The sequence below is a fragment of the Cervus canadensis genome, chromosome 20 (genome assembly GCF_019320065.1).
Source record: "Cervus canadensis isolate Bull #8, Minnesota chromosome 20, ASM1932006v1, whole genome shotgun sequence".
NCBI classification, from domain to species: domain Eukaryota; kingdom Metazoa; phylum Chordata; class Mammalia; order Artiodactyla; family Cervidae; genus Cervus; species Cervus canadensis.
In genome coordinates this window covers 58,475,031-58,500,786 of record NC_057405.1, presented here as the reverse complement: position 1 = coordinate 58,500,786, position 25,756 = coordinate 58,475,031, and the positions used below count along the sequence as shown (strand labels likewise).

At 35.4% G+C, this 25,756-nt stretch overlaps 1 protein-coding gene across 4 annotated transcripts in view; it reads left to right on the top strand.

Moving 5' to 3' along the window:
* Positions 1 to 11,162, top strand: part of WASF1 (WASP family member 1) — a 69,727-nt gene extending 58,565 nt beyond the window's left edge. The window contains exons 4-9 of one of the 4 annotated variants that reach the window (XM_043439156.1): positions 2,579 to 2,732; positions 3,755 to 3,899; positions 5,371 to 5,540; positions 7,415 to 7,594; positions 8,741 to 9,369; positions 10,299 to 11,162. In XM_043439156.1, coding sequence (XP_043295091.1) covers positions 2,579 to 2,732; positions 3,755 to 3,899; positions 5,371 to 5,540; positions 7,415 to 7,594; positions 8,741 to 9,369; positions 10,299 to 10,456 — 1,436 coding nt within the window. In that variant the 3' untranslated portion in view covers positions 10,457 to 11,162. Of the gene's footprint in view, positions 1 to 2,578; positions 2,733 to 3,754; positions 3,900 to 5,367; positions 5,541 to 7,414; positions 7,595 to 8,740; positions 9,370 to 10,298 lie in introns of all 4 variants that reach the window. The other 3 variants (XM_043439155.1, XM_043439158.1, XM_043439157.1) reach the window with 3 other exon arrangements.
* The last annotated feature ends 14,594 nt before the right edge of the window (positions 11,163 to 25,756 follow it).

Genomic DNA, 25,756 nt, shown 5'->3' with positions numbered 1-25,756 from the left:
GGGTTTAAATGATTTACTGGCCATTTGTGTATCTTCCTTGGAAAACTTTTCAGATCCTTCTCCTATTTTTAATTTGGATTATTTTTCCTTTTATTGTTGAGTTATGCAAATTCTGTACATACATATTCTGCATCCAAGTCCCAAATCTTATGATTTAGAAAGATTTTCTTTCATTCTGTGGTGATTTTTTTCTTGGTGGTATCCTTTGAAACTTGTTTGTGTATATCAGTTACACATCATGAAATTTGTGAAGTAAAAATCACTGCTAATATTTAAAAAAAATTTATGGCCATACTTTCAAATATATAATTTGTATTCAAAATTTCTTTTTTAAATGATTTAAATATGTAAGTTAAATATGTAATTAAATATGTAAGTCATCTAAAATATACACAAGCAGCTCTTTTATGTAACAGAAATAAAAATTAACATTGTTTCAAAATACTGTTAAATTTTAAGATACTTTAGCATTCCCATTAAGTTGAAAATGAAAATATAGGTACTAGTAAATAACTTAAGATAGTTTTAAGTGTTTAAAAAAATTCTTAATGTGCCTACAACTATCAGAATTATTTGGTTTCCTTCAAAATTATATGGAGCTTTGGGGAAGAATTCAGAATCTTAAAGTTGAACTACTTAATTTGAAATTGTCTTGGGGATGTTGGATAGAGGAATTTTCAAAGTTATTTAACCTAGATTTTTTAACTCCATTACAGTTCAAATAAAATAACATTGTGAGTAGAATAATAAATTACAGAATGTAACGTCAGTATTTTGGGTTTTTTAATTACCATTAAATAGTAATAGAACTATCATAATAATTTAGAATGGGTAAAACACTGAGTTTTAAACAAAGATCTGTACAATTATATTTAGTTCAATATGTTTACAAACATTTTGCTGACTTGCTGTGTTATATAACACTAAGTAATATGTCACTGTTGGCAGCTGCAAGGGGCTTTGTCACATTGGTCTGTTAACAAATGAGAAATGATAATTAAGAGGAACTGAAGAATGAAAAATGCTTATTACTTTACATGTTCTTTATATTCTTTACTAAGAAAGTTTTGGGAGATTAAACACTAGGTTTTATATTTAATGGTTAATAAGTGGGATAGGATAGTGGCAAGAATTGGTTCATTTTGATTGCAGAAAACAGAGGCCACTTCTGACATGAGCCAGAGGAACAGTATACGGTATTGTGGCAAAGAGATTAGCCTCAAAGGCAGACAAATCTGCATTTTCTGTTCTAGCTCTACTGTTTATTAACCAATTTATCTTGGCCCAGTTATGTAATATTTTCTATTTTTATATGTTTACAAATGGCATAATAATTCCTATCTCATTAAGTTATTATAAAGGTTAAGTAAAAATTAGTGAAAACATCTACCACTATAGTTTGTACTCATTAAATATCTCTCATACTACTCTTTAGTGATAGTGGAAAAATTTGTTTTCCTTCTTTGAATTTTATTTTGTTGTTTTTAAGTGTGTTACAAGTCAGGTAGCAGTGGAATTGCTGGGGATGCAGTCATATTGTGGCTATTGCACAGCCAGCCTTATTGCTTCACTTACTTCATAGATCCAAACATTTGTGTTGAGTGTATTTTATTTGTGAGGATGAAAGAGATACTATTTTAGGGAGGAAAATAATTTAGGACTCGTTATGATTATTTAGTACTGACCTTTTTATGGCATAAAGCATCATACTAAAAATCATATGCAAATATGTATATTTCAATATAAAGTCACCTAATTTTTTAATATCAAGAAGTCACTCTAAGAGTTAAGAATCTAGTATTTTGACACATTTTTATTTAAACATGCTGCACAGTCCAAAAGAAGATGAGTAAATGAAGTAATTTTAAATCCTCATATGTATTACTTACTAGAGGTACTATAAGTAATAAATTGTGTTACTTACTAGAAGTACTAATGTATAAGACAGCTTCAGTCCTTAAGAACTTGTAGTTAATTAGAGATCTTTATAGTACAAAATAAAAGAAAAGTGAAACAGGCAATAATACAGATTGCCCAGTACTTGAAAATTTAATTTTCTTTACAGTAGATTTATTTTAACTTTATAGTCCATGTTACAGTATTTATAATCTTTATAGCATAGAGGGCAATACTGTGTTTAGCCCAGAATACTACTAACAGCAAAGCAGTTCCTTCAGTGTTAATGGTATAAGCTAAATAAAAGTAATAAAGGGGGATGGAATAAAGATTATAGGAAAAAAAGAGGAAAATGTAGGTTGATGAGGGATAATATGGTAAGTAGAGAAAAGAAAAAGATGTTTTGATGGAAAATGTAAAATGTGCTTCAGGTGTCATTAGAGCTTTCTGAGCCTTAGAAATCAGAGGTTGCATTAAAGTCCATCTAATTGGGAAAATAAAGCACAAAATTATTTGTGATATAATGATAAGAGCATTTATTTTAAAAATGTGGTTCCTGATTCATAAGCCACTACAGTCACAGCCTTTTGACTTCTAAACAAATACAGTGTATGAATTTGTCCTTATGTTAGTTAAATCACGTTAGTAAAATAAAATGATACATGTTGGATTTTTGTTTTAGTATCTTTGCAAGATATAACAATGAGAAAAGCCTTCCGAAGTTCTACAATTCAAGATCAGCAGCTTTTCGACCGCAAGACTTTGCCTATTCCATTACAAGAGACATATGATGTTTGTGAACAGCCTCCTCCTCTCAATATACTCACTCCTTACAGGTCAGTAGGCTAATAAATAAGGCTGGTTACTTATCTCAGACTTCAAGTTCAAAGAGGTCTAACTTTAAATGCTAAATCCCCAAACACTTTTTTATTTCACTGGATTCCTGACCAATGCAGAGACCCCTCCGTAGACAACACCTTTAGAAAACCTTTGCTTTATTCACTAGTGAGCTCCCAGGATTCTGGCATACAAATCAAAGGAGTTGTTTTGACAAATATTTTTAAGAAAAGCCAATGGCAGATACTACTCTAAAGGTACAAGGAGTTGTTATTACGTCTTTTCAATTTCTAATTTGATGGAAAACAAAGAGAGTTCAAAATCTCACATTAATAAAATAAATATCATTTTTTCTTGTTCTTATCTACTCTTGATCTGTATGCATCATATTTCTGTGTAATGAATATATAGTATCTGTTTTTTTTGGCCATTTAAAAAAAATCTAGAGTTATTCAGCCTTTCTTTGAGTCTTTCACATAAATTGTTAAATGAGGAATTTAAGAGGCACAACACATCCTAAATGAAATGGTATTCAGATACTTATTTGAAACTATGTCAGTATGCAAGTAATTGGATATAGCTATTACTATTAGAATGACTATTTGGTGACTTTTTTTTCTGTTTGATAAGATGATAGTAAGAGTATTGGCAGAAACCCTGTATAATTTCTCTATTCTGTTATCCTTTCAGGCTTTGATCTTTGGCAGAATCATTTGTAATTATTGAAATTTCCCATAGGACTTATAGAAAATTTTGTATTCAGTAGAAGTTAAGGATGAAAATTGTCCAGTTGTACTTTATTAACACAAACTCTGCAAAACTTCTGGTTTTCCATTTTCCTTAGTTTCCTGTCTGATTTGTGAGAAATGTTCTATTGGTGCATATTCTGATTTACTTTGCCAGTATTTTTACACATGCTATATTTTGTTAATGTAAGAAGAAACAATTTTAGTAAAATAATTTCTATTCTGATTGCCTAAGTCTTACTAATGTGTATTTTCATTGATATTTTATATTTCAGAGATGATGGTAAAGAAGGTTTGAAGTTTTATACCAATCCTTCATATTTCTTTGATCTTTGGAAAGAAAAAATGTTACAGGATACAGAGGATAAGAGGAAGGAAAAGAGGAAGCAGAAGGTATTACAAGAAATTCAGAAAATTGAAGTTAGTTTTCATGTATTTGTGTTTTGTTGCATATGTGGAATTTTATTAATTCTATACTTTGACAGTTTTATTTTATTTGGTCCATATAGTAACCACACAGAAAGATCACAGTCCAGTGGGGTGCAAATATGGTGTGATAAGTACCCTAACAGAGGTATGCACGGAGAGTTTGAGTAGCACAAAATAGCACCCGCTCTAGACAGGGTGGGCCTGATTAACACTTCAACAAAGCTTGTAATGAATCTTAAAGAACAAATAAGAATTAAGTGGACCAGGGAAGAGAAAGGCATTCTACTGAAAAAGAATGAAAGGAACATTGTACAGATATTGGTAAAGTAGATTAGTTAATATTCTCTTACCACAGAGCATATCCTAAATGCCCTGAAAAGATTATAACATTTTCACTAAATTCCTGTTATCTGTCTGCTGTATTGTCATTTTCTGTTTTCTGATGAAATTCACTTGGATCTGTTTTATTCCATATTAATGATAACTAGAAATATAAAAGAAAGAAGCACAGTTGGATTTAGGCAGAATTATGAAGGTGGCAAAGTTTGTCTTTATCATCCCTCTGTTTCTCCTGTAGCTACTTCTGCTTTCCCTGCACTGCCCCATAATGCCTGCAAGTTACTATTTTCTGCACTAGACAGTGTACCAGTGTTCTGGCCAGAGTTTGCAAACTGGTGACTGGTAGCCCAGGCTACGCTTGCAAGCAGTTCTGTTTGACAAACACAGTGGTTTTTAAATTTTTGAACTGAAATCCCTTAGATGGTCATGCGCATCTAGTTCCCTGCAGGCCTCATCTTATACCTAACTCTTACCATTCAAATATGTTACCTGCTTGACCCTTTGGCATTTGACTTTTTTGTACCTTTCGTTTCTATACTTGTTCTCCCACAGTTTGAGTCACTTTCTGTTTTATTTTTCAAATACCCTATTTTCTGTTGAGTGACACAGTTGTTATTATGGTTTAATTGGGTAATTGGATTTTTTTTCTAATGTATTGGCTAGCTAATTAGTCACTTCTCAGGTCACATAACCTTAGTACTAGTTTCCAGTTTGGGCTGGAAAAATTAATGGTAGAAATTTCACTCATTATACCAAAAACTAATAGATGAGGGAGCAGAGTTGATGAATTTTTTTTCATCTGAAAGGACTTTCTGACCTCAAGTTTTATTCCTCAGATATACTGTTTTTATCTGATACATCAATTCCAAGTAGAGGTTAAAAAAACATTAGAAAATGGGATTACAAGCAAACTCCTAACATTTAACTGTGAATGCACAAATGAACTGTCTCTGTTGTTGTTTTTACTATACTATGATGAGTTATTCTGTTGTTACTTTTACTATACTATGATGAGTTGCTTTTTCAATATTGATGTTAGAATTCTGTTTTGATTGTCTTAACCTCTCTTTAAAAACATAGAACTTCAGCATTTGGCTTTGTTTCAATACATCTGTTATAGCAGAAAAATCTAGATCGTCCTCATGAACCAGAAAAAGTGCCAAGAGCACCTCATGACAGGCGGAGAGAATGGCAGAAGCTGGCCCAAGGTCCAGAGCTGGCTGAAGATGATGCTAATCTCTTACATAAGCATATTGAAGTTGCTAATGGCCCAGCCTCTCATTTTGAAACAAGGTTTCTTTTCTTTTGTTTGTTTTTTAACAAAATTAATGATAAAACACTGGCTTTATTTCTAGTATCTATATGTCTAAGGCTTAGGTCCTGAACTGTTGAATTGATAGACGCTGTTCTATAAGTATTGAGATGATTTTGAAACCCTAACCATTGTGAGCCTACTGAAGTCTGATCTTGGGCAGGTCATTTTTGTACCTGGATTTCAGTTTTGTCATCTGTAGAAAGAAGTGGTTGAAGCAGATGATCTTCAGCTTTATTTTAACTTTCATATGAAGTCTCAGTTCCTTCTCAGTAGTTCAGGCCGAGTCTGTTAAAATTTCATAACAGTAATGGCGGTCTGGATTTTTTTTGACGTATTATTGATTCACTATGTATAAAATAGGAGTTGAGAAGGGGTTGTATTTTGTTCTTTTTCTTTCCCCTCATTTCCTTTCCGGGTCACATTTTCTACCTCAGATATATCAGGACTTTCAAACAAAATCACTCATCCCCTTTTGCAGAAATAGACAATAGGTCCTTCTCCTTTCTCAGTAACCAGGGGCCCTATCTAACTAACATGCGACCCTAACAAACATTATACTAGTATCTCTTTGTGAAGAAATTTGTGTACAGTTGATTTCAGTTATTATTATATATCTTATAGTTATTGATTTTTTTCAATGGAAAAGCACTTGAGACTTTCTTTTGAATAATACCTGTAAATGATTGGGTCATAAATGTAAATTATCTTGTTCTATTTTAGGAGTAATATACATGATACTGTCTATATATAGTACTGAAAGAAAGAGGCTGAAAGAATTGATTTTTTAAATTAACAATTGATAGACAAACATCTGTTTCTAATCACTGTTAAGTAATTGAGATATTGCTGACCCAATAGTGTAAATATAATCACTTCTAACTTGCTTTATACACATCTTTTAAATCCAACTTTGTCTGCAGTGTGCACTATAGTCAGTAAACATTTAGAAATCGTCACATGCTCAAAGTATCTAAAATTTTGCTTAAATCTGTTTTGAGTCACATGTTACGTTACTCAGCTATTTTCTGAGTACTCTGCTGCTGCTAAGTCGCTTCAGTCGTGTCTGACTCTGTGTTACCCCATAGACGGCAGCCCAGCAGGCTCCCCCATCCCTGGGATTCTCCAGGCAAGAACATTGGAGTGGGTTGCCATTTCCTTCTCCAATGCATGAAAGGAAAAGTGAAAGTGAAGTTGCTCAGTCGTGTCCGACTCTTAGCGACCCCATGGACTGCAGCCTACCAGGCTCCTCCATCCTTGGGATTTTCAAGGCGAGAGTACTGGAGTGGGTTGCCATTGCCTTCTTCCCTGAGTACTCTAACATCTTTAAAAACATGAAAAAGACAAAAACAATGTAGTTAGGGATCTCTGTGCTACTAGTATCATTGAGACCTATCTCCCTTGGGCACAAGACATTTGGAAGTCATTTAGGTTTAAAAGAGCAACAGGATATTCTGGTGTATAAAATTTTCATATTCTAGATTTTTGTCATTAGCATCTTATTATAAAGGAAAAAAACTAAAGCAGATAGCTTTGAACACGATTTGCCTAAAAGTTAACTATTTTCTTGTTTATCAGATTATGAATGTAACACTTTTCACCTTTGTGAGCTGTTAGTATTATATTGTAATGTAATAAAATAACTGAAAGTCATCATAATAGCTTGAATCAGCAAGGAAAGGTTGCATTATGAGCAGCATTCTGTGTTTTAAAAGCAGGATAAATTTCTGAAAGAAGTTTCCTAAAAGTAGTTAAAATGTTGGCATTCAAAGGATAAACCTTAAATATCTCATGTAAAACACTTTACTTCAGCAATAATTCAAGAAAGATACACTAATTTATTATTTTTTTCTAGACCTCAGACATATGTGGATCATATGGATGGATCTTACTCACTTTCTGCCTTGCCATTTAGTCAGATGAGTGAGCTCCTGACTAGAGCTGAGGAAAGGGTTTTAGTCAGACCACATGAACCTCCTCCACCTCCACCAATGCATGGAGCAGGAGATGCGAAACCCATACCCACCTGTATCAGGTATGTCAGAACAAGCACATGATGTGTTTATCACAGGTGTTGGTAGCCTTTTCCTTTAAGGCCCTTGTAGTAAATATTTTTGACCTTAGGAAATATGTCTACTGTCACAACTGCTCAACTCTGACATTGATGAATGGAAGAAGCCATGGACTATACATAAACCTATGAATATGTTTGTGTTTCAACAAAGTTTTATTTACAAAAACAGGGATTAGTTAAGATTTGGCCCGTGGGATGTAATTTGCCAGTCTCTGATAAGAGCTCACACATTCTCTTGGGAAAATTTAGCTAATGATCATTTAAAGATAGATGTGTTTTGTTTTATTATGGCTTTGTTCTCAAGCACATGATGTGCAATATATTAATAAAAATAAGAATTTTTGGTATGTGGTTAAGGACAAAGAAATGGGAATCAAAGATTTAATTATAAATGTTGATTTGATGTTGGGGAAATAACTCTTTAAGAATTTGGGAGAGAATAAGCAATTGCTCATAATAATCTTTTAGTAAAGCTTTTTGAAGTTTAATTTTGTCCAGTGTTATCCACATTACAATTTTTTAATAGAGAATTAGAAATCAGCTTTACAATTTTCAGTTAAAAAAAAAATCAAGCTTATATCACTGACTCATTTGATGTTCGTTCCATCCTTAGGAAGGAAGAGGGATGTCAATTTCCTTTGTGGTTTGTAATTAGTTGTCATTGATTTAACTGAAATGACATATGATGAGTCTTAATAGCTTCAATATGAATACAGTATTGTTTGGGCCACAAGTATTGCTGCAAATTTGTAGCATACATATAGCATACTACAAAATGTTGTAGTATGATAGATATTGAGCCATTATGAAGACTCATATTACAGTATAAAATTGAGCATTTTATTTATCAAAGTATAAAATGCTTATAGATATGAAAGTTGTGTGAGCAGTCCATTTAGAATATTAGAAATCACAGCACCATGTATTAATTTTCTTATTAGTGTACTTTTGGTTTTCATTTCATTCTAAATATTGATGAAGAATTTTTAATTTTTATAGGAACATATTAATGCATCTACCTTGATATAATTACTGGTCGCCATTTATATTTTGTGTGGTTAGTCTTTTCTGTTTAAATAACTTGCTAGGATCTCTCTTTCATTTCAGTTCTGCTACAGGTTTGATAGAAAATCGTCCTCAGTCACCAGCTACAGGCAGGACAGCTGTGTTTGTGAGCCCCACCCCCCCACCTCCTCCACCACCTCTTCCATCTGCCTTGTCAACGTCTTCATTAAGAGCTTCGATGACTTCAACTCCTCCCCCACCAGTGCCACCCCCACCTCCACCTCCAACCACTGCTTTGCAAGCTCCAGCAGTACCACCACCTCCAGCTCCTCTTCAGATTGCCCCTGGAGTTCTTCATCCAGCTCCTCCTCCAATTGCACCTCCTCTAGTACAGCCCTCTCCACCAGTAGCTAGAGCTGCCCCAGTATGCGAGACTGTACCAGTTCATCCACTCCCACAAGGAGAAGTCCAAGGGCTGCCTCCACCCCCACCACCGCCTCCTTTGCCTCCACCTGGCATTCGACCATCATCACCTGTCACAGTTGCAGCTCTTGCTCATCCTCCCTCTGGGCTACATCCAACTCCATCTACTGCCCCAGGTCCCCATGTTCCATTAATGCCTCCATCTCCTCCTTCACAAGTTACACCTGCTTCTGAGCCAAAGCGTCATCCATCAACCCTACCAGTAATCAGTGACGCCAGAAGTGTACTTCTGGAAGCAATACGAAAAGGTAATTTTCTCTTTTTTCTTTAAAAGCATTGTAATAGTAGCGTTAAGAACCTTTCTGAATATTTGAGACAGTAATGTTTTCTTTATTTGTAAAATTTTAGATGATCATGTTTTTTGCACAAATAGCCTTTAGAAAGTAGAGCTGTGGTCAGTTTATATTTTAAGTAATTTTCAAGAAAGTTTATCACATTAGTTATTTTATCTTCATACTTAGTAGGGATTCTTAAAATGTTTATGTAATGAATGGGAAATTTAAAATATCAGACTTAAATGTTATGGAAAATTTAGTTAAAATTTGTATTATACTTAATATGTATATTAACTACTTTAAAAATGGTATTTTCTTCCGTGTTAAGGCTGTCCATTTGGTGTATAAGTGACACTTGCTTTACTAGTACCTTGAAAGGATTTAGGTTCCTACCTTAATAACAAAGGAATGACTTGTTATACTATATGCCAGGCACTAACAGTATAGAATGAATAATAGTGCCTTTCTCTCAAGTACTGGGGAGAATAAAGCCACAGAAAATATGCTCAACAATGTTTAATTATTTGACCATAGAGGTCAAACGAAAAAAATGTATCACCTGGTTAACTTCAGGTGATGATGAGTAGGGAAGCACAATATACCGTTATGGCTAAATAAGCTATAGACATCCTCTGGGATATGTAGTAAATTTCATCAAATACTATCACAGATAATAATATAATAAAAGAATTAATGTCTCTCTAAATATGATTCATTCAAATCGTTTTTAATAGATCTTGCTTTTTACTTTCCTGTTAGTATTTCTTATATGTACTTGATTTTATTAGATTAATAATGTCTAATAATATAATATCTAGTAATAATAGCAATATATAATATATCTAATAATAATAATATCTAGTGTTTTGGTTTACAATGAACGTTTGAATTTACTCTATCAGGTATTCAGCTGCGAAAAGTCGAAGAGCAGCGTGAACAGGAAGCTAAACATGAACGCATTGAAAATGATGTTGCCACCATCCTGTCCCGTCGTATTGCTGTGGAATACAGTGATTCAGAAGATGATTCAGAATTTGATGAAGTAGATTGGTTGGAGTAAGAAAAAATGCATTGATAAATATTACAAAACTGAATGCAAATGTCCTTTGTGGTGCTTGTTCTTTGAAAATGTTTGGTCATTCCAGTGTTTTGCTTTCTTTTCCTTAAGGTAAATAACCCTTTTCCTCCATAATTTTTGATTTTTAAGAAAAATATTAGCATACATTTCAAACTAAATGTTTTACAGTGGCTTATCTTTTTTATTTTTCCCTGAAAAGACATCATTTGGTCAAATAAACCACTAAGTATTAAGCATGGACAGCTGTTGTTAGAGTAGCAGATTCAGTTTTTTGATATATCTTAATTGTGCACTTTGTGAATTTTAATTTAAAGAAAGCAACTGAGATTAAAAATCTTGCGGGCAGCTGTATCTATTAATGAGCCTTATCCCATTTCCTGGTGTTTTAAAAGAAGAAACACTGCCTTGATTGTATGAATACACTCAGAAAGTACATTTAGCTTGTAGTATTGAATTCTCTTAAAGGAATGCTTGAATTTTTTTAATTATTGTTTTATTGTTTTAAAATACTTGCCTTATTTGAATGTTTAGCAGTATCCCCTTCCTACTTATATATTGTGTGATACAATTTTGCTTGCTGATAAGAGTTTAAAAAATTTCCATGTGAAATACACTGACATAAACCATGTAACTTACATAACTGTTAAGAATAACAGTCTGCTTTAATAAATGGTTCATTTTAAAGGTTCATGGGTGTTTCCTCTTTGAATAAAACTTTCTGATGGTTTATCAAATAATATAAGCTCTAAACAGTCAATGGAAAATTTAAAAGCTACTTATGCTGTTTAATTTCCTTAAGGTAGCTTTTATGTCATTTTTCCTAAAGTCAAAAAAATCAATATTTTTCAACTCCTTATGCTCATTAATTAAACTCTCAACTTGCTCTTTAATTTTAGCACATCTTGACTTCAGTTCAATAGCATTCTTGAAATTACACTTTGCAATGATAAAATTAGTTGTTAATATTTACACAGTCCAGATTCAGGGATGGAGGAGAAACAGCATCCATATCAGATTTAGTATGAAGAAAAGACTAAATGACATTTTGGTAATTTGACTGTGAAAATGACTGGAATCTTTATCCTTGCCTCTATCGCATCAGTAGAGGGGTCCCTCTTACCTGGTTTCTCCCATTAAGAAATGGGTTCTGTTCTCACCGCTTTGAACCTGAGTGTCCCTGAAGCTTGTTTTGGCCAAATGTAGTGAAAGAAGTTCAGCATGACCTGCTAGAAGTTCAGAAACCTCATGCAGAGAGCTATCCCCAATGACGCCAACTTAGACCAGCCAGTTGCAAGCTCACCTGCTGGCTGACTGTAGACAGATGAGCAAGCATAGCTAAAATTAGCCCAGCCCAGAACTGTTCATGAGTAAAAATAAATGTTTATTGTCTTATACCTAATTTTTGAAGTGGATTATTTCACATAGCATTGTGGCAATAGGTAGCTGATACATGAGGTTGTTGGTAACTTGCTACCTTGAGGGTTATCTAGGCAGTTAACTAATGATCTCTAATCCCTGTCGAAGAGGAAAGATGAACTAAGTCTTCCTGTTAGCAGTACAGTAAGGAAATAAAAAACAATTCTTGATGGCTTTAATTTAAAAAAAAACATTTGCTTTGCTTTCTTGAGTAGATTTGCCTGGACCTAGAACAAGAGATTAGATAGCCATTTGAGGTTTCTTTCCAACCTTACAAACCTATATAGTGTTGAATTTAACTCAAGAAAATATGCCACAGTTTAAAGTTTGTCTTTACAGATGTGCTTATAGTCAAAAGGTAGTAGCCAGTAGTAGTTTTTGTAAAGCTCAGTTGTGGCCAGGTAAGTGAAAAGGAAATGATACTGGTGTTGGTGAAGTTAAGGGTGATATAAAAGGAAATGGTTGAAGATTTTTTTTCTTTAAGTTTATATTGAAGAATAGTTGATCAGCAATGTTATGTTAGTTCCAAGTGTACAGCAAAGTGATTCAGTTATACATACACATGTTACCTAATCTTTTTCAAATTCTTTTCCCATTTAGATTATTACAGAATATTGAGCAGCATTCTCTGTGCTATACAATAGGTCCTTTTTGGTTATCTGTTTTAAATATAGCAGTGTGTACATGTCAATCCCATACTTAATAATAGAAGTAGATCTGTTGTAAAGCCTGGCAGTATGTGTCATAAATAGTTTATGATAATTTTTCTTTTGTTTTTCAGAACATTCCTAGAAGATCAGAAAGTACTCACAGACTGAAGAGGCCATACATGTAGTGTTTGTTTTAAAATCAAAATAACCTTTCAGACTAGAGACTTTTGGAGCAAATCATTGAGTAGTTAATTTTAATACCCTAAGAAGAATCAAAGTTACTGGGTAATGACCTTTTTTTTTTTCTTACTGAATTATGTTACTATTCCACAAGGTCATGCATAACCTTAGAGTTAGAAAAAAAATGAATTAATATATCATGGAGAAATAAGTGGCTTCACTTGTTATGGTTGAAGTCACCCATTTACCTCCATATTACCAAATCCAATAAACACTCTTCAGTCCTTAATTTATTTGATCTTTATATTCTGCATATACTCTGCCTCCTTGAAACTGTCAGTCCCTCTGGCTTTTTTTGGTAACACTGTTCCTTCCCCTTCCCAATAATGGTGGAACAGAAGAAGAGGAAGAAAATACTTAGCAGCAGTGGAATTTTGAATGAAATTTAGTCATTGTGAAAAGAAAGGAAGTGGGTCTATAACTGTTTCTAAGTAAGGGATATTTATCTGTAAGCTGCTGATCTGTAAGCTATAACTACTACTTTTCATAATTTATAGTCTGAGCAGATGAGATGACTTCTGAAGCACTTCCATGTTATAAATATGTGTGGCTCAGTGGTAAAGAATCCACCTGCCCAGTAGGAGATGCAGTTGATCTGGGTTCCATCCTTGGCCTGGGAAGATTCCCTGGAGAAAGAAATGGCAACCCACTCCTGTATTCTTACTTGGGAAATCTCATGGACAGAGAAGCCCGATAGGCTGCAGTCGTGGGCTCATAGCAAAGATAGGAAAAATGTTCATTTCAGTTCGATTCTGTAAAATTTGAAACTCTACCCTTTATTTCCACTTTTAAAAAGCCCTACCCTTTCTTCAATAGCAATCCCACATCTCTATTTTCACCAACTCTCGATCTCAATAACTACAGTTCATATTCCTTTTCAGTTTCTCTTAATTCTCTTATAGACTGTCTTCAAGTGATTCTTAAGCCATTTTGCATCACAGTTATCAACTATTCAAGCTTGCCAAATAGGTTACTCACAAGACTGCAGGGGCCTTGTGTTAAAAGGCAACTCACAGTATCTCTTCTTACAAATGGGTTCAGAAGTATCTCCTTTTTTGTTCTGTCCACTGAGGCTCTTAAAATCATATCTTCTTAGACAGCATGCCTACATAAAAAAATTTCCCCCACTAATCTCAGTAACAGAATTGACACAGAACTAGTCCTAGCTTCATAAAAACTCTGTATGTGTGTGTGTATGTGTGTAATTTAAGAAATGGAAAGCACAGAATCAACTCTTTTGGCCAAAAGGTGAAAGTTATTAATATTCCTGAAGTAATTTGTTAAGGCAGAGAGCAAAATTGATCAAGTGTTTTCATTTAATGGGAATTCTCATGAATGACTTTCAAAATGTAGCTTTGACTTTGACTTTAGTAAACATACTGCTACTGGTTTTTTTTTTTTAAGTTTGTTTTTCACTCTACTATCTTCATCTTGGCCTCAGATTTTTTTTAACTAACGTCTCTAAACTGAAACAAGGGTAAATTACTTAATGCTCCTAAATAGTTCCATAAATTCCTTTTGGAATTCATGATCACTGTGTTACCTACTTTAAAAAATGCAAATAAAACTATGCAAGATGTTAATCATGCAATATCAGAATTGAAAGGCGGCTTTGCTGCATTGAACTAATGAAAATGAAATATCAAATTACTATATTTCTAAAGTGTGTCATATGACTGTAGTTAACAGAAGTCGTCTTACTAAAGCCAAGCAGAAGGCATAGAGCCCTTGTGATACAAAGAATGAGTCTTTTCCTCCCTTTATTCATTGCTGTACGAAGAACAAATTTATTTATGTTCTCCATGACTTGGCTGTAGAATGCATCAGTAATCTCTGTTGCCTTTCAAGCCTGACAACCAGGCTCTGAATAAAGAATGAATACCAGCCTTGAATGAACATTTCAGGCACTTTTTTTTTTGCAGACTAGTTATCAATACCTTTTTCTCATTATTGTAAGGCCAGCTGCCCTGACTCTTTTTCTTTAGGAAAAAAAATTTAAACCCTCTGACCATGTATTGAAGTCATTTTTCTCGGGATGTTTATACTTCTTTTTCCTATAATAAATTTGTTTAGTAATAATGATTTTGAAGACCTTATAGTCTGTGTAAATATGTTTCTTGTGTAAGTGTGCAATACTCAAAGACTTCTTGAAAAATTTGTAATTTATCTATCCTGCCTTTAGGCTAGCTGTTTCAATACTACTCTTTTGATAAAGGCTATTGATGTCTCCCAGAGTCATAAAATTACACCTTTCTGGCCTGGAAACAATATCAAAGACACAGGAGTCATCAAATCACAATCTGTCTTCTGTTGTAACAGCTTCCAGTATTACTTAAAAGTGTCTAGTTCATTCTTACCTATGAAAGCCATGAATGTTACACGTTTAACTTAAAAAAAAATCTGTGTGTGTGTCTTAGTCACTCAGTCATGTCCGACTCTTTGCAACCCTGTGGACTAATGTAGCCCATGAGGCTCCTCTGTCCATGGGATTCTCTAGGTAAGAAAACTGGAGTGGATTGCCATGCTATCCTCCAGGAGATCTTCCAGACTCAGGGATCAAACCTGGGTCTTCTGCATTACGGGCAGATTCTTTACCATCTGAGCCACCAGGAAAGCTAAAAAAAAAAAAATCTATGGCAACTTTTAATCTAGACCAAACCAGATAAGAGTACATCTATCATTAATGGCTAGATGGTTTGCTTTTCTTTTTATTTTTCTTTTTACATTTATTATATTTCTGTTTATTCAACAAAAGTTTTTGATGCCTGAAGTTACTCTGCTGAGTATTGTGGAACAATAGTGAATAGACAGAGCCCTACTTTCTGAGCATAAAGTTGAATTAACAAAGAACAATGAATGTTATATTAGGGAGGCTCATAGCACAGAGACCAAACCTAGTCTGGGAAGTCAGGAAGGGCCTTTAAAAGGAAATGATATTTACAGTTTGAGGTGGCCTAGGCAGGTGAATGTTGGTGAGAGTGGACAGTCTCCCAGGCAAAGGAAATGGGTGCATGCTTGTCTGGAAATGCTTGGTGCAAGACATGAAGGAGTGGAATAAATAGAAATAAATTAGAGAGGTTAGCAAGAGCAGGAAAGCCTGGCGTGCTGCAGTCCATGGGGTCGCAAAGAGTTAGACACGACTGAACGACTGAACTGATTGACATCAGAATAGCATTTGGAAAAGATAATTGGCAACTGCAAAGTGGTATGTGAGTTAGAAATACACTTGGAAGTCAAGAGACCAGTCAGGCAGGTACAGTCGATGACAGGTAATAATTGGGGATGATGGTGACAGAGGAGGCAGATAATGAGATAAATTCAGGAGACATATAGGATGTGGAATACACTGGATTTGGTAATTTGAGAGGAAGGAGTCAAGGATAGTTTCCAGGGTCCTGGTCTACTGATATAAGGACCATTAAGAGGAAGAGCCTGTTTGGGATGATAAGTAATGCAGTTTGGGACATAAGACAGGGAAAGGATTACTAGCATGGTTGGAGGAAAGGATTTATCTTACATTTTAAAAGGAAACCTTGCCTGCAGGAAGGAGAAAAGGATGAATGTAAAAGGATTTGAAGATCTATTGCCAAAAAAATTTGGTTTCCTTCTAATGGCATCTGTTTTCTCTTTAAAGTAGGTAACAACACTGCTCAGGGTGAGAGGGGAGCAGTGTTAAGAAAAGTAGAGAAGGTTTGAAGTAGTCATTGTGAAAAATGGGAGAGAGAACTTTCCAGGGAAATAGGAAATTGTCATACAACATTTAAAACATGGTTGAGATTGGTGCCCGTGAATTTACAGTGGCTCTAGTCTGCAATATGTGATTTTCCCCCCCAGCAATTGGAAGACAGTTGTCAGAAAGAGACAGCTAGATTTATTCAGAGTTGGGTTTGACTGTATTGTGAGATGGAAGAGTTGTATCTCTAGGGAAGGTTGACCTATCTCCTTTGTATCTTAATCCCATGATTAAACTTCCAGTTGAAATTCTTCTCTTCCAGAGTATCATAATGCTAGTTTGAGCTCCTTTTCTCATTAAGTACCCTCCACTAGGCTCTCCTGGATTGTCAGATCATGCAGATGAATCTTTAAGGCATTACTAGGCACTACTAAGGCAATACTTGATTTTCTTTCTACCTCAGCTTATTATGCAGTTGCTTCTTTCTATCCTGTTACACCTGCAGAATCTCTGCTCTATTCCCATTTTAACATGCGCAGCTACCCTGTTATCTTTCAGATCTAGAAATCTTCTTCCCAGGATTCTGTCAAAGATAATTCTGCCATGAAGGTTTGTAATTCAAAACAAAGCAGCAGCAAGGAGGGAAGCTTTGGGGAATTAGACTTTTTTATCTGTCCCTTTCATGTCTCTGTTACCTCTTCTGCCTTATTTACTTTGTTGGCAGGAATCCATTTTCTTTTGAAGACACTCACTTAAAAAAATAAGTATAATACTATGTGTGATTCTATTAATTTTGTTTTTTGGAGCATATTAAAATGAAGCCATATTTTTAGGTTTGATTGCTGGATTGGTTAATTTTCTGCAACTCTTCGGCAATAAACGTTTTTTTTTTTTTTTACCCTTAACCAACCATCTCAGAAATGTCTGGCATAGGGTCTCAGTAAAAAAAAATCTGAATAATTCAATTGAATTACTTAAAGTTGTCAATAAAATAACTCAAGGGCATACTAAGCAAATACTAAACCTTTCATCTTGATGTCAAAGACAAGACCATTCCTTTTGTTTGTTTGTTTGATCTTTTTTATTGCAAAACATGCATATAGAAAAGTGCATAAAATTTTCAGCTCAGTAATCTTACTACAGTGTGAATACCAATGTAACCACCATCCAGGTCAAGAAACAGAATAGTGTTGGTACTCCAGAAAGCTTCTCTCATGACCTTCCTAATTATCACCCCTTCCCTCCACTCCAGTCCTAATTTATGGTAATCACTTCCTTGCTTCTGTATAGACTTACACCACCTAAGGGTGTTAATTTTGCCTATATTTTAAACCATGTGAATGGAATGTTTAGTATGTGCTTTTTTAGTATGGCTTCTCCTACGTAAATTTTTATTTGTGAAATTCAGCTGTTTTACTATATGTAAACTGCTTTATTTTCATTGCTAGTGGTGATCCATGGTATAAATAGACCACAATTTATCTACTCTACTGTTGATGGATATTTTAGTTTACAATTTGAAGCTTTTATGTCTTAGGCTTGCAATGTGGGAGAGCTGCCTGCAATGTAGGAGAGCTGGGTTTGAACCCTGGATCAGGAAGATCCCCTGGAGAAGGGAATGGCAACCCACTCCAGTATTCTTGCTTGAAGAATACCATGGACAGAGAAGCCTGGTGGGCTGTAGTCCATGGGGATCACAAAGAGTCAGATACGACTGAGCGACTTTCACTTTGAAGCTTTTAGAAGTAATACTGTTGTGAACATTTTTACATATGTTTCTTGTTCATGTGCAGGCATTTATGTTAAGTAAATACCTGGGAGTGGAATTGCTAATTCATAGGATATGCATATCTTCAGCTTTAGTAGTAACGCCATGAAAGTGAAAGTCAAAATCGCTCATTAGTGTCTGACTCTTTGCAACCCCATGGACTATACGGTCCATGGAATTCTCCAGGCCAGAATACTGGAGTGGGTAGCTTTTCCCTTCTCCAGGGGATCTTCCCAACCCAGGAATTGAACCCAGGTCTCCTACATTGCAGGTGGATTCTTTACCGAGTCACATGGGAAGCCCATGAACACTGGAATGGGTAGCCTATCCCTTTTCCAGCAGATCTTCCTGACCCAGAAATCGAACTGGGGTCTCCTGCACTGCAGGCAGATTCTTTACCAGCTGAGCTATTCGGGAAGCCCAGTAATGCCATACAATTTCCCAAAGAAGTTGTACCAATCCATACGCCTACCAGCAATCTGAGAATTCCTGTTGCTCTTTATCCTTGCCAGCTTCAGGTATTACTCTGTTTAATTTTAGCTATTCTAGTGGGTTTGTGGCAGTGTCTTGTAATGGTTTAAGTTTTCTTTTTCTTATTAATGAAGTTGAGTATCTTTCCATGTTTTTATTAGTCATATCTTCTTCTCTGTGGCTTGTCTTCTCAATTTAAGGGTGCTCTTTGAAAATAAGTTACTAATTTAATGTAGTTCATTTTATCAATCTCTTTATGGTTAGTGCTTTTTATGCCCTGGTTAAGAAATATTTCTGTATGCCAAGGTTGTATGATTTTCCTGTGTTGTTTTCTAGAGGCTTTGTTATTTTACCTTTCATAGTTTGATCTATAATCCATCTAGAAATTGATCTCTGTGAGCCATAGGAGGTTAAGTATCATTTAGTTTTTATAAAAATACAGAATGAAGTTTTAGCACACCATTTATTGAAAAGACTGTCATCTCCCCATTGCTTTACAGGTACAATTTATTAAAAATACATAAACACAGACAAAAAATAAATATACACAGGTATTTATATTGATGTATGATATGACCATACAATGATGACAGATGATATATAATGATAGATGCAAATACTTGAGTCTATTTATAGACTTTATTCTTTTCTACTGGTCTATCCTTACACCAATATCACAGCTTTTTGTAATGGTTATTATAAAAAGTGTTGATATCCAAGAAATCAAGCCCTTCTACCTTATTGTTTTTATTTAAGATAATCTTTACTATTCTTGGCCTTTTGTATTTCTATATAAATTTTAGAATTAGATTGGCTGCTAACACATTGGACATTCAGAGGCAGAAATGGCTTTATTGGCCTTGGTTAAGTGGAAGCCTATATCATGGGCTTCATTTTTGCCACCTTGGCCATTCTGTTCACATGCCCTCATGCAGATTTTCTTGACCTTAGTATAGCAGACCTCCATCTGAGCATTTAAATGTCTTTAGAACTCTGTGACTCTAATGAACAGATCTTCAGTCAGCCACTCAGTTGTATCTGCTCTTCCACAGTTAGAAATAAGGGCCTTTTTGTAAACTACCAAACTAATATCATACCCATAGATTTTAATGGCTTATTAACAGCTCTCAGTTTCTCATCCTTCCTCTGTAGAGTACCATAGCAGCTTGACAGTAACCAACCAATCCCACTGTCTTTAGATGTTGTTCTCCCCAGTTCATTGAGATGCCTGAATCATTACACAGGCAAGTGCGATCACCTCCCCAGCAAAACCCACCAATGGTTTTCTCAGGTCACCACTGGTAAAATCTTTAGCAGTTTGGCCACTATCCTGTGCCAGGGACTATCCATGCCCCATGTACCACTAGAATGGCATTCCTCTTTGCCTACCAGGTAATGAATAAGCCAGTCAACAACTCCATCCTGCCACTTGTGTTCTTAGTTCAGTCCCATCATCACCTATGTTAGTTTAGGATCCTCTGAGATATGTATGCCAAGAAAGGAGTAGATGTACTAGATATTTGTTAAGACTGCCTATGAAGGAGAAAGGGGAGAGAGGCCAGAGAAAGGATGTGGAGAGCCTTTGGTTGGTAAAAGGAAAGGAGGGCAAAGGATGATTGGTTGAAAAGTATCTTGAACTGCAGTGCTGTTCTAAGCAAGTTTTGGCCAGGCCTACGGGGATTCCTTACACCAAAGTGACATTGTTAGAGGAAGTGGCCAGTATTACTAACCGCACTGTGCTGAATCGTTGGCAGAAGGTAAGTGAAAGGTCGTTAGTGATAGGTAAGCTTGGCCTTTGCAAGAACATGACAGTAGATCTAGAAGAATAGCAGCTGGGGCCATAGCCAACTATGCACAGATTGCTTTCTTGCCTTTGTCAAACAAATTGAATGTGTATGGGGGTGTGGGGGGGCTCTGTTTCTAGGCTCTGTACTATTTTATTGGTTTAATTGTGTGTCCTCTGCCAGTGCCACACAGCTTTGATTACTGGTACTTTTTGTAATTCTTGGAGTCAGGTACTGTAAACCCTCCACAATTTGTTCTTTTTCAGGATTGTTTTATACATTCTAGGTCCTTTATATTCCTGTGTGAATTTAAGCATAAACTTGTCAGTTTGTATAAAAATTTTTTCCTGAAAATTTAGAATTGCTTTGAATCTATAGCTCAGAATTGACAACAGTATTGATTCCTCCTGTGGCTCAGTAGTGAGCCTTGTCAGTATCTCTTAATTCTTGGCATTATTTTGTAGTTTTCAGTGTAGAGGTTTTACATGTTTTCTGTTAAATTTATATTGAAAGTAGCATATTTTTGACAGTATTTAATTTTTTTAATTTTACTTTATAGTTTGATATTAATATATGAGAGTACAGTTATTTTTGTCTGTTTGCTTTGTGGCCTTCAGGTTCTCCAAACTCACTTACCAGTTCTATTAGTTTTGTAGAATCCATAGAAATTTCTATGTAAGCAATCATATTATTTGTGACTAGAAATAGTGTGCTTCTTTTCTGATATGTAAGCCTCTCATTTCTTTTTCTCATTCTGTTACCCTGGCTAGGACTTCCAGTACAGTGTTAGAGAGGATTGCTAAGAGCAGACATCCTAGCTTTGATCCAGTCTTCAGTGGTAAAGCATCAATTAAGTTTGATGCTACCATTAAGTATGACAACCAGGTTTTTGTAGGTGCCTTTTATCAGACTGAGGGAAGTTCTTATCCAGTCCAAATTTGCTGAGAGTTTTTAATCTTGATTTGGAGTTGCATTTTGTTGGATGCTTTTTGTTGAACTGATGATTTTTCTCCTTTCTTTTATTAATCTGATGCATTGCACTGATTCATTTCCAAACATTAAATCAACCTTACTAGAATAAGCCTTTGGTTGATCATTTTCTTTTTTAGGTATTGTTAGATTTGATTTGCTAGTGTTTATTAAAGGTTGTTGCAAGCTCTCTCCAGGAGGGTTAATAGTTTTCTTTTTTTTGGAATGCCTTTGTCAGATTTTCATGTGTGTGTTATGCTGGGCTATGAAAGTGTTTCTTCCTCTATTTTCTGAAAGAATTTGTTTAAGATTGGTACTTTCTTTTTTTCATGTTTGATAAATTTCACCAATGAAACCATAAATGTGCTTAGAGTTTTCTTTGTGGGTTGGCTTATTTTAAGAGCTGTAACTTCTTTAATAGATACTGAGATTTTCAGTTGTGTCCTTTTTATCTAAATTATTTAATTTATTGACGTAAAGTTGCTCATAATATCTTTATTGTCTTCTTAATGTTTTTAGACTCTGTGGTGATATTATGAATTTTTTTTTTTTTTTTTTTAATTTATCTTCCTTGGAATCCAGAAGGGCTTCTTGAATCTGTGGCTTGATATCTGTCATCACTTTTGGAACATCCTTAGTCATCATTTCTTTAAAAAGTTCTCCTGGTTCTTCTGGCCTATTCTCTTTCTTTTCCTCTTGGAACTCCAGTTACCTACATGTCAGATTGTCTCAGTGTCTCCTCTTTGTCTCTTAATCTTTGCTTCCCATTTTTCATTCCTTGTGTTTAATTTGGATATTTTATTTGACCTTCTTTGTAATTCACTTAATCTATGTCTATCTGCTGTTATACCCATTGAATAAATTCCTGATTTCTGTTATGTATTTATCATTTCTAGAATTTCCTTTTTTTTTTTTTTAGTGTTTCCAGTTTTCTGTCAGAACTTTTAATCTTGTCTTCTGTTTCCTTGAAAATAATAAGGAAAGTTCTTTTATAGTCTGTGTATGATAATTCCAGTATCTGGAATAAATCAGGATAAGTATTCCCTATTTCTAATATATATTTTTTCTATAAGTTTTATTTCTGTTGTCTCATATACCTAGTCATTTGTGATTATAGGAATAATGTGGAGACTTTTTAAAAAATGATACCTTCTTTCAGAGAGTATTTGCTTTTGCTATTTTCTGGTCCAGCAATCAGTATAGGATTTCTTCAGTCCAATTTTAGGAATGGAGATATTTCAGAGTTGAATTGTGGCCCTTACAGAGACTGTCTATTGATTTGACCTTATTCCTAGGGCACAGCCCCTGAGGATCCTAACCTAAAGTGAGGAGGTTCACCTGGCCTTCCTCTGTGGCTGGTTCCAGACTCCAGTTCCTATCCTCCTAGCACCATGAGGGTATCAGAAGAACTGCTTATTTTTCTCAATAACTCCATCAGGAATCATTAAACTCATCCAAGAGAAAGTAACTGGGCCATCAAATTTCCCCAGATCTTGACCTGGTAGTTCTTGTACTATCTTCTTATCTCCCAAGTAGTTTCAAGCATATATCTTTACTATTAATATTTTGTCCAACTTTCTAATTGCCCTCAACAAGGAGGTAGATCCAAATTACCTACCACTTTACCAGAAGAGATTGGCCGGTCTAATCTCTCTCTCTCTTTTTTTTGTTCCTTTATCAACAAAAAGGAAATTTGTATAAAGTCCATTTCTGGCACTAATAAAAAGTAAAAATTAATAACCAGCGTTTTTCCATCTTAAACATGAGTTACACAAAATGCACCATTTCCAAATTTTAACTTTGGAAGTGAGTTCTTTAAGCTCACAATTAAATTGTTTGCTGTGAAACTGCATGCAGCTGCATTTAAAGACACACCAGAACAAAAAAAGAACTGTGAACAATCCGGGTTATTTTTAACTAACAAAGGCAAGTGTTCAAAAGCATAGATACAAAGGCTTATGTAAGTGAAGACAGTGCATCCATGGAGTTTTCTGAAGAATGAGAAAAAGCAAATGACAAACCTGTCAAATGGCTCCCCATCTACTGCTCGGGAACTTACAGGATGCTATTTGAAGTCATGCAACTTGTAAAAACTACATCATAAATCAAAATTCCCCAATGGCACTTTACTTTGAAGCATTCTTGCTTAAGGCAGGGCAAGTGAGTTGGAAGCATTTATTTATACTTCCACTTCTATTTTAAGTTTTTGGTGACTGTAGCATCTTTGTTAAACACAAATGGTGCCCTGACAGGCATCACTGACAATACCTCTGCTGGAGGATAGACACTGTGTCTTACCTTTCTACTCCCAGTTCTTGGTATAATAAGTCTATTAAGATAAAATATTAGCTATCTAGATTGCTTAAGAAGTAAATCATTTAGATAAATCCCCTTTACAGATAACTAAGAGTTAAAATTTTATGTATTTTAGAGAAAGTATTAGTATTACTATCATTTCTACCCCATCCTCCCACCAGCCATCTGTTGTTGTGCCAGGTACTATCGTAAGTGGTTACATTCTTCATCTCATTTAATCCTCCTAACAATAGGATGAAGCAGGAACTGGCATTATCTCCATTTTGCAGAGGAAGGAGCCGAGGTTCAGAGAAATTATGACTTGCCCATGTCTCATAGCGGTAAGGAGTAACAGCATAGATTTGAATCCAGGTCTGTCTGACTCCACAGCCCATGTCCTTACTCACTAATATTACTGAAAGCTACTATGCATTTTTCGTCTTTTTAAAAAGATTATTCTGGAAATTCTTTCCATTTAAGAAATGATACTACCATAGCATATGACAATGTGTGTGCATCTGTGTGTGTGTGTATAAATCCCTAAGAAATATAGAGCATTGCTGTGCCTAGCTTTCAAACTTTGTGCTCATGATATACTATATGTATTCCTCTGCAGCATGCTTTTTTCTTCAACAGTATATTTGTGAATTTTATCTATGACAGCTCTGGCTCATTCATTCTCACTTCCAGAGTATTATGCCAGAGTATTAATAGATTATGGCTAATTTATTTATTTTCCTGTTGATGACATTTATTATTAACAGATTGAACCATATGAAATTTCTCTTTTTCCAGGTAAAGGTGATTAACTTTCTAGCATGCTAAAATGAGTGCATGAACAGTGTGATTCATGAAAAAATGACCCTTCCTACTGTGACTTAGATATTTCAAGGACAGGGACAAGGTATGCAGCAACAAGGAGGCTTTTCAGAGAAGACGTGGGAGTAGAAACACCCTCCTGGGAACTAGAGTGAGGTGACTGAATAGAGGGAGAAGCTGGGGTCGCTCAGCTCACTGCTGTGAGAACCCTGACAAGCAAGGGCAGGGCAGAATGAACTTGGAGCCTGGAATCACTGGTGGAGGTGGTCGGCTCTGGTTGGTAGATTGGACCAGGAGCTGGAAGCCCAGAACCAGGAGTGAAAGGCATGTTGATGATTTCCTGGTAGAGCCCAGAAGACAATAGACAGATTGGTCTAAGAAGGCTCATAAAACAATTTTGATATCAAAGAGATGGGCCCAGACAGGGAAATACTCTTTTTTTCCAGAAACACTAGCAGTCTTTCTGGAAGTCTAGTGTGGGGTAAAAAGCCCTGGGCAAAATGAGTAAAGGGGCTCAACTATGACAACAGATAGATACTAAATTTTTGGTGGTGAACATGCTATAGTGGATATAGAAGTCTAAATACAGTGTTGAACACATGAAATTTTTATAATGTTACAAGTCAGTGTTCAGTTCAGTCGCCCAGTCGTGTCTGACTCTTCATGACCGCATGGACCGCAGCACACCAGGCCTCCCTGTCCATCACGAACTCCTGGAGTTCACTCAAACTTATCTCCATTGAGTCGGTGATGCCATCCAACCTCTCATCCTCTGTCGTCCCCTTTTCCCCTTGCCCTCAATCTTTCCCAGCATCAGGGTCTTTTCAAATGAGTCAGTTCTTCATATCAGGTGGTCAAAGTATTGGAGTTTCGGCTTCAACATCCGTCCTTCCAGTGAACACTCAGGACTGATCTTCTTTAGGATGGACTGGTTGAATCTCCTTGCAGTCCACAGGACTCTCAAGACTCTTCTCCAATAACACCATAATAAAATAAAAAGCCCTTAGGATAAGCAAGCAGCACCCCCTACCCCTTCCCCCCTTCTACCCCCAAGGGCTAAAAACTAGGAAAGCAACTTACAGGGTGGGCTAAACAAGACAGTTTAGTCCGTGTCAATCATTTGAGTTACTAAGGTTGGCCTTGCACTAAAGATTCCAACCAACAGCAATCATGCTATGTTATAGGGAAAGGGGATGA